Here is a 19,645-nt window from a genome sequence, read left to right as displayed (position 1 = left end):
ATTGGTAGCCTATATTTAAAAAACAAAATCTCACGTGCCTCCTGCAGCAGGCCTACCCTCGCGTAACCAGTGGTGCGCGAACAACAGGTTGAAAAACACTGTTCGAGGACACTCAAAATAAAAATAAAATTGTCAATATATTTTTTAACATATTTGTATCTTTAAAAAGTTGTGGTTACTGGTATAGAGTTGTGATTATTTTATATATTTTGTGAATTTCCTCATTTGCTGTTTGGGAATAAAAAGTCTAGGCCTATAGGCCTATCTGAATTTAATTATAACATCGCCAAAGCTACTTATTGATATATAGGCCTAGACCTAGATATAGATATATTTCTATATGTAGAATTATCTAACGCAAAATAGGCCTATTAAAGAGAATGGTCGATAAATGATTTGAAAGTAAAACTTTTTTTGTGGTAGCGCTCAATAACAAATAAATGAATAGGCCTACACTGGGAATGGACCCTCAACATTCAGTCGATATTGTTAATGTTGACCATGAATGGAATATTTCAATTGCATATTTAGTCCGTCTATCATTAACTATTTAGACCGCGGCCAGGGCGGAATGTGGCACAAAGCATCATCGCGAATAAAACCGATATTGGCATAGCTTGTTGTTAGAATGTAGGCTACCAGGGCTGCCAACTTTTGGGTTTTGGCCGCAGTGAGATTCTGTAGAATCGTAGCCTAATGCATAGGCCTACCTTATAGCAGGGTCCGCGGGTGTAATTGTTGGTGGGGGGGGGGGGGGAAGAGAAATTGGATGTGTGGCGTGTGTGCGTGCGTAAACAGGCAAAAGCGTGTGTCACACGGTGAAACCGTGAGAGTTGGCAGCTCTGAATGTACAGAAAAGTAATGACAAACGAGGATCTTGTGATCAAATTTTCCCCGGGACCTGCTCAAGAAAGATGTAAATAATATAATTTCACTAACGCGTCGACGCTTCTCACGTGGAACTTGGGACGCACACAGAAGCGAATCCCAAAGTGGTTCTCTGGTGCAAGGACTGCTCAGAAGCCATACAATTAAGTGTAAGTAGCCTATTAACAATTTCTTTTTTGAGTTTTTGTTTTATTGTTTAATTTTTGTGACGTAGGAAAAAAAGGCACGCGTTGGTGTTTCAATCGAATTGCAAGATGCAACTTTTACCAATCGATAACCTAAATAAAATAAAAAGTCTATCTTCTCCTTATAGGCACTTCCTTGACCATCAACGGATTTGTTTACTCAAGGTCAGGTTCCTAGGTTCTACTGCTTTTCGCACGACGTACATTTCGTGCCAAAGCAATTTTTTGGGGAGACGCCGGTTTCTAACAGATCTGTAGGTCTACATCAGTCGGCTATTTCCCTGGAAGTTGCAATGGAGTTTTGGTTATTATCTCTCCCATTGGATAAAACGAGCGTAGCCAGCCTGGAGAAGTTAAAACGGACAATCGCCAAAACCAACCTGGCCACCTGCGGCAAGCTCTCCATCCCTGAGCTCAAGGTAGGTAAGGTTTTTTCACTTTCTCCATCTATTCATCTTGCTGCAAATGCTTTTTATTCACTATGTCTAAATTATTAATCTTGCTGCAAATGTAAACTCTCAAATACTTAGGTTAAAGTCAAGCCCACACATAATAGAACAATTGCATGTTAGTGTATCGTAGTGTAGGCCTATTGTTTTTGTAGTCCTGTATGCAGTAGAGGTAAGAGTAGCTGAAGTGGTTCAGGGTGTTTGGTGTCCTTCTTCGGTGATGAGCGGGGCTCAGGTTGCTTCTTATTGCTGAATAAACATTTCCATCTCACTCATGTTCAATTTCTGTCGGTATCGTCTACACACGCACTATGAGTTCAGCTTGTTTTCCGAGCTGGTCCCCACATTTTAAACGGATAAATATGAACGAAAGCCGACAATCGAAGTTTATGTGGACCCTGCCCCCCCCTCCCCCCAAACCAACTCCCTAATGTGATTCAATACAGTTAATAAGTTAGTGAGAGACATTATAAATGCAATGCTATTGCTCAGGTTTCCTGGTCTCGGTTCCCAATTGACTTTCCAAATACTGTACAAACACAAACACATACACACACAATATTTGAGCGCTATACGTTTGGCCCAGACTGTAATGTTGCCCCCACCTCCACCCACCCCCCCCTCCTCCCCCCCCCCCCCCCCCCAGGTGGGGACACTGGACAACCTGCTCAGTGTGTCAGATAACCTCAGCCAGCTCGACACACTTACGGAAAGGTAAAACGATCGCATGAGTGAATTCTACTTTGTGTTCAGCATGTGAAGTGAAGTGCAGTGCGCTCCGCCCTCATGCCCTGGACCAATGCTGAGCTAAGCTAGACCAGAGCTGCTCTCCCCCGACATCTTCTTCATGTGTGTTGCTTGGGTCCTTTCTATTTGGGATGAGAACATTCTGGTGGTGAGACTGGAGGTGGGAGCGGCAATGGCATCTGTGGTGCTTAACACCTTGATGTCTGAAAGAACATGAAAATGTGAAATTATGAATAAATGATAATAATTTTATATGCATAATACTTTTAATAGCTATACAACCTTGTTAAAAGATGAGCCAAACGCAAACTTGCTGTAACACAAGGCAAATGTTGCTGGACTTGTTTATAATCAATGAACGGTGTAAATGAATGATTGTGTGGTCCACACAGTGTTATTAAAAAGACATGCCACTTTATGGGAGAGGTGATGGAGCAGGCCAGTGACAAAGTGCTGGAAAATGGCCTTGTAAACGGAGGTATGCAAACACACGCGCACACGCACATGCACACATGCACACACACACACACACACACACACACACAGACACACACACACACACACACACACACACACACACACACACACACACACACACACACACACACACACACACACACAAAATCCTACAAACATCACCAGAAGCTATCACGTATACTCTATAGGCCTACTTGTTTTACGAGTATAGAAGCCTTAAGCAATGCAAACAAAGAAACACATTTTCAATCATCCGTTTTGTTTGGGAATTATAATACTGTCGTAAATGTTGTAAAATCTTTAACATTAACACAATGATCTTATTACTGTAAGGTAGTGTGCCCTGTCTCAGTATTACTGCTATTAGTTGAGGCAATACTGGCTTAATATGATGGGATTGTCACAAAGAATCTATGAACAACAAGCCCCATTTGGCCAGGTTAACATCACAGACTCAAGACCAATGTGTGTTTCTCTGACCATATCCTGTCCAAACAAGATCATTAAACAAGCCAATGCTATCCAATGCTAACAACAATGTCTGGTCATTCTTCCCCATCAGACCACAGTGGGGTTCGTCCATCTCCTTCAAAAGCCTATTTCCAGGCTCTTAGGGGTATTCATTTGCTAGCTATATTCAATTTGAGTTGCAGTATGCGCATGTGTGTGTGTGTGTCTCTCTCTATGTGTGTGTGTGTGTGTGTGTGTGTGTGTGTGTGTGTTTGTGCACCTTCTCAACCTTCTGTTTGCCATAGGACTTAAGCCTATGCTAACTACTTCTATGCTGACTTCACAATTATATTATATTGTGTGTGTGTGTGTATGTCTGCATTGTATGAATATGTGTGTGTGTGTGTGGGTCTGCATTGTATGAATATATATGTGCGTGTGTGTGTGTGTGTGTGTGTGTGTGTGTGTGTGTGTGTGTGTGTGTGTGTGTGCGTGCGTGCGTGCGTGTGTGTGTGTGTGTGTGTGTGTGTGCGTGCGTGTGTGTGTGTGTCTGCATTAACACAACTGCATGCCGTGTCCATGTGTATTCTACATGGATCAATGTGTGTGTGCTTTTCCAGTGGACCTGGTGAAATATGTGACCAAGTTTCAGTGGGACAGAGCCAAGTATCCCACCTCTCTGCCCCTCAGGGTACTGGCAGACAACATCAACAAGGTGCCTCATCATCACATGGCACATCAGAATGCTTGAACTGTGCCTTTAATAATAAATGCATGCTTTTGGAAGGAGGTGGGGTACGGGGAGCACAGTTACTACAGGGACGAGACCTCACCGACGGCCAGAGGCATATTGTGGACAGTTAAAACTGCTAGGGGAGTGTCAGGAAGGGGGCAGCAGTTCCACACTGAGCTTCTTCACGCCTCTTGTGATACATGGACATACAACATACATACATAGATGCAACCACACAGCAGCTCAGGGATTTGGACTGGGATTAACCAAATGTGTTGCAAACATTCTGAAGAATATAATATTATAGAATATGGCTTTATTGTCCAGCCGGGCTCCGGAAATGTGCTTTAGCCACACCTCAGAGACATTAAAACAGAGTACATGAAATACAGACACATATCCCATAAAACAACGACATACACATGTTATGTTTGATTGCAGCAGTTCATCAGGTCTTATTTATTGGGCAATTCGCTTTGGTACAAATGATCCTTTGGAAACATTGCGTGTGGCCAGGCTGGTTTAAAAACCTGTGAGGGCAGAACTTAACTGGTAGGAGGGGATGGCTGATGTCCTGTAAAACATGATGGATCATCAATGCCAACTGTGGTACAGGGATGATTCTAATCGTTTTTGTGGCCGATTATCCTCCCTTCTTGTTCATGTGTGTGTGAATGAACACGCCAGCAAGTGTCCCAGGTGGACGCCGAGTTCAAATCCCGGGCGTCGGTGTACAACAGCATCAAGAGCAGTCTGCACTGCATGGAGCGCAAAGCGGAGTGAGTGGACGGGCGTTCGTGTGGGGCAGTGACTGCCGTCGGTGGTCCTGATGTACATTAAAGAGCCCTGGTGTGCTTCCTCTGACCACTCGTCTCCGTAGGGGCACCTTACATACACGCGGGTTGAATGACATCGTTACCAGAGAGGATCTGCTGGAATCGGAGTATTTAACCACACTGCTGGTGGTGGTTGCCAGGTATGAGACAATAGAGTTATATAATTATGTATGGGTAATAAGTATAATAAGTATAATATAATTGGTATTATAAAACGGGTGGCTTAAATCAAGCGATCTGATTGGTCCCCAACTGTTGTATAATGAGCGTATACACACAGGTATGATGCCCGTTCAGTTTACAGAGTTCAGTATCACTCCATGCCTAACTTTAACTGTTTATTGCTTATTGTTTATTTATATATAAAAGCAATAGCATAGTTCACTGAAGCCTAAAAATATGTTGATTGCTGGAGAGGGTGGAAATGTTGTAAAGCAATAGGCACACAGTGAGTGAACTCGATAGTAGGCTAAATTGCAGGCGAACCAAGCTACCGTCTCTAGCCTAGCCTTCTCTCTGAAGGACGCTACAGTGTGTTGCATAGCAACCGCCGTACACTTTGCAGGCAGCCAGGAGGGACTACTTTTTTGTATTCGTTAAAAAAAATGCTTTTCCAACTTTCTCGCTTTTTCAAAATTGAGGGTGTCTATGACTTTCATTTCGCCATACTTACGTAACCGTTTTATAAAAGCAATAGATCACTTCAGTCAGTGAAATGTGCTCATTATACCACAGTTAAGGGGGTTGCCCCTTAGCGCCCCTTAATGCCCCTTAACTGTGGTATAATGAGAACATACCACAGCCTGTCATGATCTATTGCTTAAGTACAAAAATGAGCTATTTGGGCAATTGGAGACATTTATACAGTAATGCAAGGAGTAAAGTAGGCTTACTCTGAATCTCATCGTTTTTTAATGCTGGCCTTTCCTCCCCCTCCTCCATGTGTATGTGATGTCCCCTTGGGGGTCCTGCTGTCGTAGAGGGGACTATAAGCAGTGGTACAGCAGCTACGAATCCTTTTCGCTGTTTGTGGTGCCACGGTCCAGCAGGTAACGTGTGCCTGTTGGTTTACATCCAGCATCCATTTGATCCATGTCCTAATGCACTGGCCAGGGAAGGCTTGTGTTTAGTGCCAAAAGGTTCCCGGGTAACCACAAGTGTTCCATTACCAGCTGAAAGTAAGAGTCCTGTTCCCGACAAAGCTTGTATCGGTTGCCAGGGCAGGGCGACAGGGACTTGATATGTGGGGAAAGCTTTCCGCATCATGCTCCGCTTCTAGTTACAATGGTATTTGTGTCATATTTAAACTGCAACTTCCTCTGAAGACAAATGTATGTTGCTTGTATTGTATAAGCTAATTAAACATTATTGAGATCTGCCCATCAGCACTACCCTGTGTTGTGTTGTGTGCATTAGCATCAGCATCCATGTATTTGACACTTAATATTTCACCCTGGCTGTCCGGCGGCCCGTCCCTCAGGATGCTGTACGAGGACACCCAGAGCGGGGTCTTCTCCGTCATCCTGTTCAGGAGAGCTGTCAGCGACTTCAGAGTGAAAGCCAAACAGAGCAAGTAGGCAAGACAGAGAGAGAGAGAGAGAGAGAGAGAGAGCGAGAGAGAGAGAGAGAGAGAGAGAGAGAGAGAGAGAGAGAGAGAGACTGGTCTTCTCCAGAGCTCATGTTGTGTTGTCCTGAGGCAGTTGCCCAAACTGTGGTCATGTGACCCACACAGGTTCACAGTGCGTCAATGCAACATGGAGGTGGAGGAAAAACACCTGCAAGAAATACAGAGGCTGAATGTAGACAACAAGGAGCAACATGTGAGTGGTGCTTGTGTCACTATATGATTACGTGTGTGTGTGTGTGTGTGTGTGTGTGTGTGTGTGTGTGTGTGTGTGTGTGTGTGTGTGTGTGTGTGTGTGTGAACATGTGTTCCTTTCTTGATGAATTTGAGTGTTAGTACATTTATAATGTGGATGTCTGAGAGAATTGATGTGCGTTTGTGTCTGGCTGCAATGCTGTGTGTGTGTGTGTCTGTAATGTGTGAATCTGTGGCAGTATTCATGAGTGTGTCTTCCTCTTCTCTCAGGTAGTGTTTGTGCGTTGGCTGAAGGTCAACTTCAGAGAGGTGTTTGTTGCTTGGATTCATCTGAAGGCATTGAGGGTGTTTGTGGAATCAGTCCTCAGGTCAGTATCAACCATCCACCCATGTTGAACTGCCCCATCTCTAATTGCATAACAAGGTTCTGAAAGAATATGACTTTGTCATACTGGCAGTTTCAAAATATAAAAGGTTTTCCAAGTAGGATGAGTGTTTTAGAGAATAAGAAGTAAGAAACAATCGATCAAGGAGTTTAGACCAATCACTAGCCACACTATCCACCAACATACCACCGGCAAGTTTGCGTCTTTAAAAAATCGTATCAAAGTGAGATTGAGGTGTGTGTTCTGGCACTTAAAAATAGTACTTAGAATTGTGTAGAATCTTATCCTATCTTTGTCGTATACGGGCAATGGGTTAACCTAGCAACTGTACGTGCTTGGCCCTTGTTTCTATGAACATCCTGACTGTACCGACAGCGAAATATTGTTGTTTCTCTTAGGCCTGGGCGATATGGCTGAAAGGCATATCATGATATAACTTGATCATATTGATCGATATCGATAACTATTGATAATTTGAATGACCTAAAAAGACTAGGAATTACCATGCTGGATTTAAACACTTCTGTTTAACACTTAATATGACCTTCCACTGTTCTTCATTGATAAATACTGTCGATAAATACTGTCGACTGTATGTCGATACAACAATGAAAAACACTCAAATATTGTAAATATAGTATGGAACCGTGTTTGTGTAACAAACCCAGCTGTTAGATTCGGTGGTCCAGTCTCTTATCGATATATATTGAACGTGTTTTATATTGATATTGATCAAAAGTCTATCACGACACGATAATTTATTGTTTTATTGCCCAGGCCTAGTTTCTCTGTCTTCTGACTAATGTACGTAAGTGGCTTTGGATGAAAGCGTCTGCTAAATGAATGTAAACGCTGTGCTAGGTACGGGCTGCCTGTGAGCTACCAGGCGTTGCTGCTGCAGCCGGACAGGAAGCGTGTGAAGAGGCTGAGGCAGGAGCTGTCCTCCCTCTTCATGCACCTGGAACCCACCGCCATGTCCAACAAGGTGGACGTAAGAGGGCCCTTCACCGTTTTACATGGGATGGGAGAAAAACGTATTGTTTTGGGTGTCGAGGGCAGAGAAAGTGCGCATGCACGTACGTGTGACACACAAATGTAAATGCAACGGGGCCATGTGACTTATCTTGAGATTTGATTTGATTTGCTTTTTTTTGTTGTAGAAATGTGTGCATATTTGCGTGTTCATATTTGATCACATTTGTGTGCAGACTAAGCCCATGATGCAAATACAGTAATACAGATAGAGTTGTGTGAAGGAATTCTGCATCATTTCGCATTTTGTTTAGATTGTGCGTGGACGTTGTGTTAGTAGCTGTTATGTATGTGGGGAAGAAAATAATTTAATACACAACATACTGTATGAATAAAAAGCATGTTGAATCAGGCTCCACGTAAGAGTGTGTTGGATCTGGCAGAACGACCGCATACCGCTTTTGGAATGTCAACCAAAGGTACGACGATACGATGGATGATACGATGGATCTTATCTGCATTGGTGGTTCCACAAACTGAGGTCTGCTCTGTGCAGGTTAACAGTAGTTAGTAGAAATGGTGCAAAAGGACTCAAACAGCAATGGTATTTTTGTGGAATCGATGGAATCTTTTTGCCCATCCATACCATATTTTTTGTTTAAACGCAACATTCCAAATATAGTTCTCATCTGGTACTCAACCTTCTTACGATCTGACAACTACAATCATATATTGTTTAGTTTTTTAATTGCTCCTTTTAACTTTGCATTCATTAATTTGCTCGCTGTCCCCCTCTGTCCCTTGCAGGCCAGCTTTGATGTCCCAGAAATGATTCAGCAGGAGTACTTCTCCTATATCTGCTTCCAAATCAACACCAACATGTTGGACACTGGCAAGTAGCAGCAGGAAGAGCCAGCGGGGTCATTCAACAGGAAGTCCCGCCCCTCATTCTGCATCTTCCTTTCCCCGGAGCCAAACAGAGGTGATGCAGGAGCGCTGCAGAACGTCTCATGAAACACAAGTTGGGTGTCCAAGTCAGGGTGAATAAAAACACAACTATTGTGCACGTCTTCCATGCTAGCAAGGATTGTCCACACTACTACAGCTATGCATACATTTGTTGTTATTCTGATGGATCCCTTCATGCCACACTGTTAATATGGTCATCGACTGTAAAATAAAATATAAAAAAATATATATGGGGTCATATATATTGGGGAGGGGGGGGGGGGGGCGTTGAAAGTGTGGTATGATTATTATACAGATGATGCTTAATCTCATGAGAAATTTAGGAACCAAAGAAACGTTTTGATGTATATACATAAATGTGTTATGTGATCTTGATCTTTCATGTCTTGCAGTGTTATTTACAAATATGTTTGTAGGATTTTACCAAATAACCCAGCAAACCCACCAAGTTAAAGCTCATTATCAATAAATAATGTGATGCCTCTGTATACAACTATTCAGTTGAGAAGTGAATGAGGGGGGGGGGGGGGGGGGGCAGAAGTCCCCTCCAACTTCTGAAGTTGTTGAATTATTTCTAGATATATTATGTCATTTTAAATGCATATATATTAGAAGGCGACTCAGCTTTTGAAATAATTCACACATAAACACAACACTTTTTAAAGGTATTATTTTCAGACCATGACTATTTAGAGTGGAGAATTTATTGACAAGAATGAAGGGTGCTGTATTTGTGGATGTGTGGCTCTGTAAAATAGCTCAATATGTATAGTGATGGCCTAAAAGTGATCCAAAGCTACTATTAGTTTGATATACGTTGGTGATATTAATGATTTCCTCTCCAGTGGTTGCTATGTTGTAATGAGATCTGGCCCTTGCCTATATGGTCATGAGAAGGAATTATCCCTGCAGCCATCGTATTACTCCATGGGAGCAACAAGTATGTTCATTGTAAGCTGTTCCATCCACGGACTCTACGCGCCCCGCCGACATTTGCAACAAATGGGCGCTAGAGGGCGCAGTTGAGGGAGTCTAGAACCAGGCAAATGCGCTAACCATATACACGATTAAATGCTTTTTTTTAAAGTTAAACTGGCAATAGTAATGTTGCCAGATACTCTGTTAAATGTTAAAGTTGCATTGCTTTCGCCTACATGTTCCATTATACCAAATGCACGATCTCACAAATTCACAGAGATAGTCAATAATTAGGATTAAGGGAGCTAAAATCAATCACTTGCCTCCAATACGGTAATTGTAGGAATAATAGCCAAGCGCGCGCGCGCGCGCGCGCGTGTGTGTGTGTGTGTGTGTGTGTGTGTGTGTGTGTGTGTGTGTGTGCGTGCGTGCGTGTGTGTGTGTGTGTGTGTGTGCGCGCGCGTGTGTGTGTGTGTGTGTGTGTGTGTCTGTGTCTGTGTGTGTCTGTGTGAGAGAGAGAGAGAGCTAGAGAGAGATGACAGAGACACAGACAGTCAGAGAGAGAGAGAGAGAGGGGGGTATAACTTGGTATCCATCCTTTCTGTTCATTTTGGCAGATGGCATTTTGGCAGGCTGTTGTTGAGAAACAACAGCAGCAACAACAGCAACAACTTACTGAGTCCTAAATATCGCCTCTCATTGGAAAGTCCTCCTTTCTCTGGAATATGTGGACCATACCCAAGCCCAGATACAAGAACGGTTCCGGTGGGGAGGAGAGTGAGGATGAGATCGCTGTGAACATTGGCGGGGTGAGAGTGGTGCTTTTCGGGGACGTTTTGAACCGTTACCCGGAGAGTCGCCTGGCAGAACTAGTGACCTGCTCACCTCAAAACTACGACGGAATCCTGTCTCTCTGTGACGACTTTGACCCGGGCAGAAACGAGTTTTACTTTGACCGAGACCCCGATGCATTCAAGTGCATCCTTGACGTTTACTACTTTGACGAGATTCACATCAAGCGAGGCATTTGTCCCATTTGTTTCCTCAAGGAGATGGAGTTCTGGAAAATCGACCCCGGCGTGCTGGACGAGTGCTGCAAAAGTGACCTGAGCGAGAAGGAGGTCGAGCTGAAGGAGATCGCCAGCAAGGTGCTGCTCATCTTGGAGGACATGGACAGCGAGCTCCCCGTGACGCGCTCTGAGCGGTGCCAGAGGTTCCTCTGGAAGATGATGGAGAAGCCCGGCTCTTCTTTAGTGGCGCGCGTCGTCGCCATCGCCTCGTTCCTCTTCATCCTCGTCTCCTCCGTGGTGATGTGCGTGGGTACCATCCCGGAGCTCCAGGTCATGGACGCCGAGGGGAAACTCGTGGAGCACCCGACCCTGGAAGCGATCGAGACCGCCTGCATCTTGTGGTTCACCGTGGAATACCTGCTGCGTCTCGCGTCCGCTCCGAACAAGCTGCACTTTGCCTTTGCGTTCATGAACGTCATCGACTTCATGGCCATCGTGCCGTTCTACGTCGTCCTCAGCCTCACCTACCTCGGCACCAGCGCCATGATGGAGCTGGCCAACGTTCAGCAAGCGGTGCAGGCTCTGCGCATCATGCGCATCGCGCGCATCTTCAAGTTGGCACGCCACTCGTCCGGGCTGCAGACCCTCACGCACGCGCTCAAGAGGAGCCTGAAAGAACTGGGCCTGCTGCTCATGTACATGGGAGTGGGGATCTTTGTGTTCTCGGCCCTGGCCTACACCATGGAGCAGAGCCACCCGGAGACGCTGTTCAAGAGCATCCCCCAGTCGTTCTGGTGGGCCATCATCACCATGACGACGGTGGGCTACGGAGACATCTACCCCAAGACGACGCTCGGGAAGTGCAACGCGGCCGTGAGTTTTCTCTGCGGGGTGATAGCTATCGCGCTGCCCATCCACCCCATCATCAATAACTTTGTGGTGTTCTACAACAAGCAAAGGGTCCTGGAGACGGCGGCCATGCACGAGGTGGAGCTGATGGAGTTGAAGTCGGGCAGGAGGAGCGCGCGAAGAACCAGCGCGACCCCAGACGACGCGCAGCAACCGCGTGCGCGCGCAGCACAGTGACACGTGTGCGTCCCCATCATCATCCCTGCAGTTTGTGCAAAGTGTGACTTATGGCGCAGGAAAAACGGTGCAAACTTGTTGGACAAATACTACCGTATTGATAGGGCTCTATAATAACTAGCGTTATTGGCGGTTGAGCCTACTGTATCTTGGATTCAACTTAATAGTGTGCACGCCTCTGTGTGTCTAAACCACTATGTATTCACGCTTTTAGGTTATCCGTTGTAAACATTTAAAAACAAAACATTGGAAACGTATTTATTTATATTTTTATTATTATTTAATTAATTATTTGATTTGCTGCCTACAAAACAAAGCTGCATGACATTACTGTATTAACGGATTTGTTGTCCGTGGTTTTCGATTATTCTAAAATAAGGTTGAAGGTTTTTTCTGTGGCTTTGCAATGTTTTTCTCAGTAAAATAAAGAAACTAAAAGCAAAAATTATATTCACGCGTCTCCAGTGTGTGTGTGTGTGTGTGTGTGTGTGTGTGTGTGTGCGTGTTAGTATGAGTTTCCGTGAGTGCGAGTGTGTGTGTGTGTGTGTGTGTGTGTGTGTGTGTGTGTGTGTGTGTGTGTGTGTGTGTTTGTGCGTGCGTGCGTGTGTGTGTGTGTGTGTGTGTGTGTGTGTGTGTGTGTGTGTGTGTGTGTGTGTGTGTGTGTGTGTGTGTGTGTGTGTGCGCGCGTGTGTGTTTGTGTGTATGCGTATATGCGTGTGTGTGTGTGTGTGTGTGTGTGTGTGTGTGTGTGTGTGTGTGTAACCATGCGTGTAAACTGCGTGTACACAGCATGTACACACTGGTCTGTGAGAATATTCTCTCTCCCCACTCCCAGTGCCCCCGCCTGGGGAGGGGGGGAAGGGGGTAGTGGGGGAAGGGGGGGGGAGGACTTCAAAGTGTAGCCGCAGCCGCCCACGGTCCGGGCTCAAAATATCCCCCCTCATTTTAGCCCCCATCCTCCGGCTCTGCGGACGAGAGAACAGCGCGTCCCCGCCAGAGAAAGCAGCGCAGGGAAATACCTTTCAAGATTCGTTTTTTGTTTTCCAATGAAAAGTATTGACGAGTCGCATGTAGTACCATGTAATGTCCACAAGGACGTATCTACATCAACTTTTTTCAGTCGCATTCAGCGGTGGATGAAGTTGACAGGTACAACGACTTATGGGGTCAGATTCTATCGTTCTTCAAACACGCATTTCAAAGTAGCTTACACAATCGGGCTATTATTTTTGCATGCAATTAGTGGATGTTGAAAGATGATAGCAAGGACAAAAGAGAGCCATTTAAATAGAATACCGACAGGCATCACCTTTTATCCAGTTTGGCCATGCATAACTTATGCATCAGCAATCTTTTCAGATGACTTGGTAACACACATCAAGTGAGAGACACGCGTGCACATGCGCACACAGGCACGCACACACTCACACTCACACTCTCACACACGCACGCACGCATGCACACATGCACACACACACACACACACACACACACACACACACACACACACACACACACACACACACACACACACGTTTTGTAGCAGAATACCACCGATCCAACTCTTAAACATGATTATATGAATCCTGTATGTAAAGTTGGAGCTACCCTTGGGAAATGAAGGGGTTGAACGGCATTGTCAATAACCACCTCCATCCCCACCCCCGCCCCCCCTCTTACCTGCGCTCTGGGATCCTTTGTGGGAGGAATCCCACGGTCACCTGCCCTTCACAGCCCTTACTGGAGGTTACTGTGTGGGTGTGTTTGTGTGTGTGTGTATGTGTGTGTGTGTGTGTGTGTGTGTGTGTGTGTGTGTGGTAAAGGAGATGGTGTGCACATATGTGTGTGCAACTGTCTGCCGTTGCTTGGATGCATTTGATTTGGTCTGGCTGTGTGTGTGTGTGTGTGTGTGTGTGTGTGTGTGTGTGTGTGTGTGTGTGTGTGCGTGCACTTGTGTCTGTTTGTCTGTGTGTGTGTGTGTGTGTGTGTGTGTGTATGTGTTTGCATGCTTGTGTGTGTGTGTGTGTGTGTGTGTGTGTGTGTGTGTGTGTGTGTGAGTGTGTGTTAGTGTGCATTTGTGTGTGTGTGTGTGTGTGTTAGTGTGTTTGTGTGGGTGCGTGTGCACATTTGTGTGAGTGTGTGTGTGTGTGAACATACAGACATTCTGACACAGATTTGATAGCTGACAAAAAATGCTTTTTACACAGCATGTATACTTTACACCTGCATCTGGGTTTTACCCTCACCTCATATTTTCTAACTGCCTAAACCATAAAATGACAAACCACGTTTTCACACAGCCACTGCTTTTCGGTTGTCATGGTTTCCGTCTTTAAATAACAGCCATTACATTCATTATATCAGGCTCAATGAAGCCAAGCAACAGACCTGACCCCACATAGTGAACACATTATACACAGTAAATCACAGGACATAATTAAGCTTCACCCTGGGACAAGAACGTTGTGAATGCCACATTATGACACATCACACGTCCTTGTCATAAAAGATATTAGTATCCCAGTTATTTCATGTGTCCAGAAAAGTGAAGGCGATTATCGCTCATTTTCCTGTGGCAAACTTCCGTCTCAAAAAATACAAAAAAAAAAAAAAGAAATACAACATTGCATGTATGTCAGACTCTCAGCCAACAGTGCATTTCTAGGTCTCATCTTCTTATTTCTAAGTGTGGTTAAGGTCAGTTATCCCCAAGTCTCACACAATCCATTCATTATTTATGAATTGCCTATGCAATGGTTTATGCATGCGACCATTGAAACCCTTAAAGGAGCCATGCATAATACTGCCATGTTTCTGGTCAGCACATTCAAGTGAAAACATTGACATATTCTTCCCTCTTCCGTTCACACGCTAAGCAAAGTAAGGCCAGTAAAACCATACTAGTTACCGCTTGTTAGTGTGTTAACTTATATTTGACTGGTCAGGATAGACAAAGAGCATCACAGGCTAAGCTTATGTTAATATCTTTTACCCAGTTATATCTGCTTATCACTTGACCTTGCCATGGGCAGAAAAACATTGCAAACATTGCATCAAAAAATGTGCCTACTCATGTGATTGAAGCGATCTAAAGAATAATGTTTACAGTGGTCACTAATAATGTATGCCGTAATTGAACATGTATATTCATTCAGATTCAAACCTGATCTAGCCTTGCATATTCGACTGCTTTCTTGAAAGCGAATGTTCTTCCCATGTGTCTAAACTTTAACTATAAAAATAGCCTGTTCCCCACAGGAGAGATCAGCAAAAAAAAAGAAAAGATGCTCGGCAGAGAAGGTAATGATTGATTAATGACTCAACCCTTATGTAATTATTCACAGAGAGGTGGCTGCTGTCGTCATTTTCCCAAAGAGTTACACTTTTTGAGTGGGTATGAGCTGGAGGAGGAAAGATGCATGTTGAGCAGTTGAGCTGAATTATGTTGTCTGTATGGACATGAAGGTGAAGGTCAACTTAATTTACCACCTTTTACTATCTCATTTCTCACGTAGTCATCTGGAAAATCAACCCCTTATTTACCTTTTGTGCTTTGTGAAATGTGTTGGAAAACACAGCGTTTGAAACATGAACATTTTTTGAGATTAAGCAACAGATAGATTTAAAGGAAAGGAGAGGGGGGGTGGTGGGCATTTGACAAAGTCCTCTAAATTATTGATTGTGGGAGCCACGCTGTAAAAGCCACCAACAGTCTGCGTGTTGACCTTCTAAAGAAGTTTATTTTTCTCTGAGGGAGCACTCAGGCCTCCTTTGTAGACACCTCGCTCACAGCAGGATGCCGGTCTGCTTGTTATAGCCTCCCCCCGTCCTTCACTGAATGGTTTAGGTTTTTATCAAAGCAGTGAGAGCAGTTTTGTGTGTGTGTGTGTGTGTGTGTGTGTGTGTGTGTGTGGTGGTGGGTGCGGGGGTGAGGTCAATAGTGTTTTGTTCCTCTTAAATGTTACTGTTAGCAGGATGCAAAGGATCCATGTTGAGTCGTACTTTAGGAGCACATAAAGGTTCCAACACCACTTTTCAGACGAGGTGATGAAGTGTTAGTGCATTCAAAAAACAGGCACCAGAGACACACTGACAGACCGGTACATCTTACTGACCATGACCATAACAAAGCCGCTCGCATCGCATGAAAGGAAATCATGTTAACAATGTTCAGTCAAAAGTGCAAACTATCACGTCCTTCTAAATGTTTTGAGGGCACTTACAGCGTCACAGGATTGGGATATAAATGTGGGGGAGTACTCTGCCTTGTGAATTTAATCTATATCCAATTTAAAAGAACAATGAGTTTGTAAGACATGTTTGATGGATTAGAACCATTATTAACCATTATATTATTCCTTGAAAATAGAAAGTAAAATTCCTGAAAGGAATTCACAAGACTGTGTACGATATGATGGGGTTACGTGTTCAGGTGAATGTAGAGGACACACCTAAATTATTCATGCACTCACTGCCATTTTTATTAATCTAGAAGAACAAGAAAGTGCTCACCCTCTGCAGTGGATATGAATAGCAATGGACAGCGATGCAATGGGAATACCTTGAATTGTATACCGAACTAGGTGCAGAATTTAAACCGTTTGGCACACCCTGGAACTTTACTTCTGCTGCTGAAATTCTTTTAACAGCTATTCTGCAACTAATGACTCTTTATTTACCATGAATTTGATCAGACCTTTTTCTGTTTATAAAGTCGTTCGTTAGCATTCATTGCACAATGTTATGTTTCCAATGTGGTTTTAATGAGGACTAAATTATTGATTGGTCTTCTTGCTTTGTGGACGATTGTCTGAAATAAAATGTTAATATTTGTGCACTGCACTTATGGACGCTGTGGTATAATCATAAATAAAAGAGTTGGCCTACTTCTACTGGACTACTATATTAATAATAGTAATAGATTATGTGCTGTAATAAGGTCCATGCCACACTCCACCTAGGTGACTTCTATTGGGCTCCTCCAGACCAAAGGTCGCAGGGCGGTGATGTTGGAAGACCGGTTTATTGTAAAGGTTTGTCCCCTTGCACACTGTACACGCTCATCGACGGATCTCATTGACTTTGCATGGGACGCTCCTGAAATGCATTGTGGGTCCGTCCGTCAAGTCGGCTCCGTCTCTTGCGTCCAAAAGTTGAGAAAAGTTAAACTTTTCAGGCAGCGATGGATCCGTCACCCAAAACAGATCGCGTTATGCAAATATACACAAGTGCACTGTCCAATGAAATCGCCTTTGTAATACAACCCGTGAAAACACATAGATACGTCAAAAAGCCCCCATCCGTTGACGGACGTGTACAGTGTGCAAGGGGTGTAAGATCCCTCTTTACGTAAACCTTCCCTTCTTACGAAATAAGAGCGTTCAGGAAACGCCCCTCAGAAGTTCGTAGGCTATGACATAAAACCAGAAAAACAGATATTTCGTGAGACTTCATAACAACAAGTATGGATGCCCGCAGGGACCTCTTTGCGCTTCTTTGCTGAATCAGATGAATCAGTTATTAGAACTGCTTGCAATGGTTGAACATGAGCGAGAATTTATCAGGTGATGTTTATAATTGTAATGTTTATAATTGCTATAATGTATCGTAATGATAATAATTGATAATAATAACGTAAATAAGTGGATAAAATGCCTCATTGACATAATCGCATTGACCTCTATGGGAAATTCATCATATCATCAACGGCCAATGGGGTCAATGCAGCACAATCATACCAATGTGTGACCCCCCCCCCCCCCCCCCCCCCCCACAGCATATCAAAACTGGTTTCATAACAAACAAGGTATATGTTGCATCTCTCCAAGTGTCTTCTCTGTCCTCCACTGCCCTTGCATCCTCTCGTGACCATGAACACTCACTCTCTGGCGGAACCATTGATAATGGTGCGAGGATTAGCTTTGGAGGAGCGCGGTGCGCATGTGCTGCAAGTCCCCAAGCTATCAGACGCAAAGTCAACAAAGGACGAAGGCGTAGGAACAATTACACCGGATGCAAGGAAAATGCACCATGGGGGGGGGAGACGAATAATGATTATCGTTAGATGTGTGTTTTTCTCAAGGTGATTCTTATGTGTGGTCTTTTTCTGAGCCTTCGCTAATCTACTTTAATCTTAGCCCTTAGCTATTTTCTGAATCTATATTATCTGAACAGTTCAGAGCTGAACAAACCTCCCCTCCCTCTCTGCTCCCTCCCTCCCTTCATTTATCCGCCATTGACGAGTGTTGCAACCACGCACCTATGTGGTGGAGCTATGGCAACGCTGTGTGAGTGACTGTGATTGAAAGGTAACATGGACTCCTGAACCAAGCGTGAACGAGTTGACCTGATTGGACGGAAATGAGCCGGGAGCGGTCTGAAGTTGTGCGCAGCCAACCAGAACAGACGTTCTCGCACAGGATTTCCCGCACTGATGGACGGCTAAGACTGTGGAACGCAGACCAATACAAAACACTCAATTAAATTAAATGAGGTGCTGTCATATTAACTATGACGGCACCTTTAAAAAAAAAAAAGTATGAACTGTATACAAATCGAGTGTTTCGTGACATGGCTGCATGAGGCCTGGAGCTTTCAAATCCATAGGCCTATTGGGAAAGGTAGGCAGGCTGTAGCATCAAACTACAGATGTGGGCTCAGGCTGTATGTAAGTACATTGAACAGGATTGAGCGAGGACCAGAGTGCAACATATGCTGTAGGCCTCCATCAAAATGCCCATCAAGCAGCATTAGTATTCATCAGCAGGGGTGTACTGGGAAAGAAAGACTAGCCAACCCCTAAAGATATTCATTTAGTTAGACACTCCGACTACCCACACTAACATTTCCATCAGAAATGGTTGACAGCAAGCTTAGAAATATAGTTAGAAAATGGTACTCTAGTTTACATGACAAAGTAAGTGTCAAGGAAAGTAAAAGTTATTGTTCTGATCCTGGCTCAGACAAATATGACAACCTCTCAATGCAATCCACATAAGTGCTCTTGTGTAAAAGCAGCATAGAAAATGAATAAAAAGCAGATAAACTGCAAGAATGAGTGTTGAGGCCTTATCTACCTTGAGGACTTGCTTAAAGAGAAATAATGTAGTGTGCAAGGTGACCCCGACTGGAAACAAACTTCAGCAGTAGTCAATAACCACAAAGCTTTCCAAAAAACTGGCACGGGCATAGTAGCATTTAGCAGACTGAAGAACCGAAGGCTTGGACACAATTTAATATATTTTCAGCTTGACAGAAATCATGTGTAACGTGTTTAGCCAGAAAGAAAGACAACGATACGATACTGTCGACGATTCTTATCTGTGGAGGAAATACAAGTTATTCTGAAAGATTGACCCTTTGCACTGTTTCATGAAAGAGCAGGAGCATACAGATCAAAGGTATGTCCACACCGCATAATCAATGCAGGCCGCGGATTATTCTGGGCAGACATGACTCGAAATTTTTCGGCCATGCAGGAAAAATTTTTTTTTGCAGTGGTCCAATCACACCCCCTTAGCATATAAACCCCCATATGCTGGAGAAAAGCAGGGAGCAGCCTATCATTTGAGGCATCCTTTTCTAGATTGGCGCTGCCTTTAAATACCCCCGTTCCATTGGTGTGTCACGACGAGATAATCACCAGCGTCTATCAACGGTACAAGTGGACTAATGGGCCTACGCAGAGTCTGTCGTTACACCAGGCGCTCGCAACGATCTG

At 44.1% G+C, this 19,645-nt stretch overlaps 2 protein-coding genes across 2 annotated transcripts; both read left to right on the top strand.

Annotated features, from left to right (window-relative positions):
* Positions 1–1,366: 1,366 nt before the first annotated feature.
* atp6v1c2 (ATPase H+ transporting V1 subunit C2) lies at positions 1,367–8,842 on the top strand (the record flags this gene model as incomplete). The annotated part of the gene is made up of 12 exons (XM_084481685.1): positions 1,367–1,492; positions 2,169–2,236; positions 2,662–2,747; positions 3,817–3,911; positions 4,617–4,708; positions 4,810–4,905; positions 5,746–5,814; positions 6,246–6,338; positions 6,498–6,585; positions 6,855–6,952; positions 7,832–7,961; positions 8,750–8,842. The coding sequence occupies 12 exons, from the start codon at positions 1,367–1,369 to the stop codon at positions 8,840–8,842; spliced, it is 1,134 nt and encodes a 377-aa protein (XP_084337811.1).
* A 1,712-nt stretch (positions 8,843–10,554) lies between these two features.
* On the top strand, positions 10,555–11,925 carry kcnf1b (potassium voltage-gated channel, subfamily F, member 1b; the record flags this gene model as incomplete). The annotated part of the gene is made up of 1 exon (XM_084481977.1): positions 10,555–11,925. The coding sequence occupies one exon, from the start codon at positions 10,555–10,557 to the stop codon at positions 11,923–11,925; it is 1,371 nt and encodes a 456-aa protein (XP_084338103.1).
* Between the last annotated feature and the right edge of the window lie 7,720 nt (positions 11,926–19,645).

Source organism: Micromesistius poutassou (genome assembly GCF_964030765.1).
Source record: "Micromesistius poutassou genome assembly, chromosome: 17".
Classification (NCBI taxonomy): domain Eukaryota; kingdom Metazoa; phylum Chordata; class Actinopteri; order Gadiformes; family Gadidae; genus Micromesistius; species Micromesistius poutassou.
This window is presented reverse-complemented; position numbering and strand designations above follow the sequence as displayed.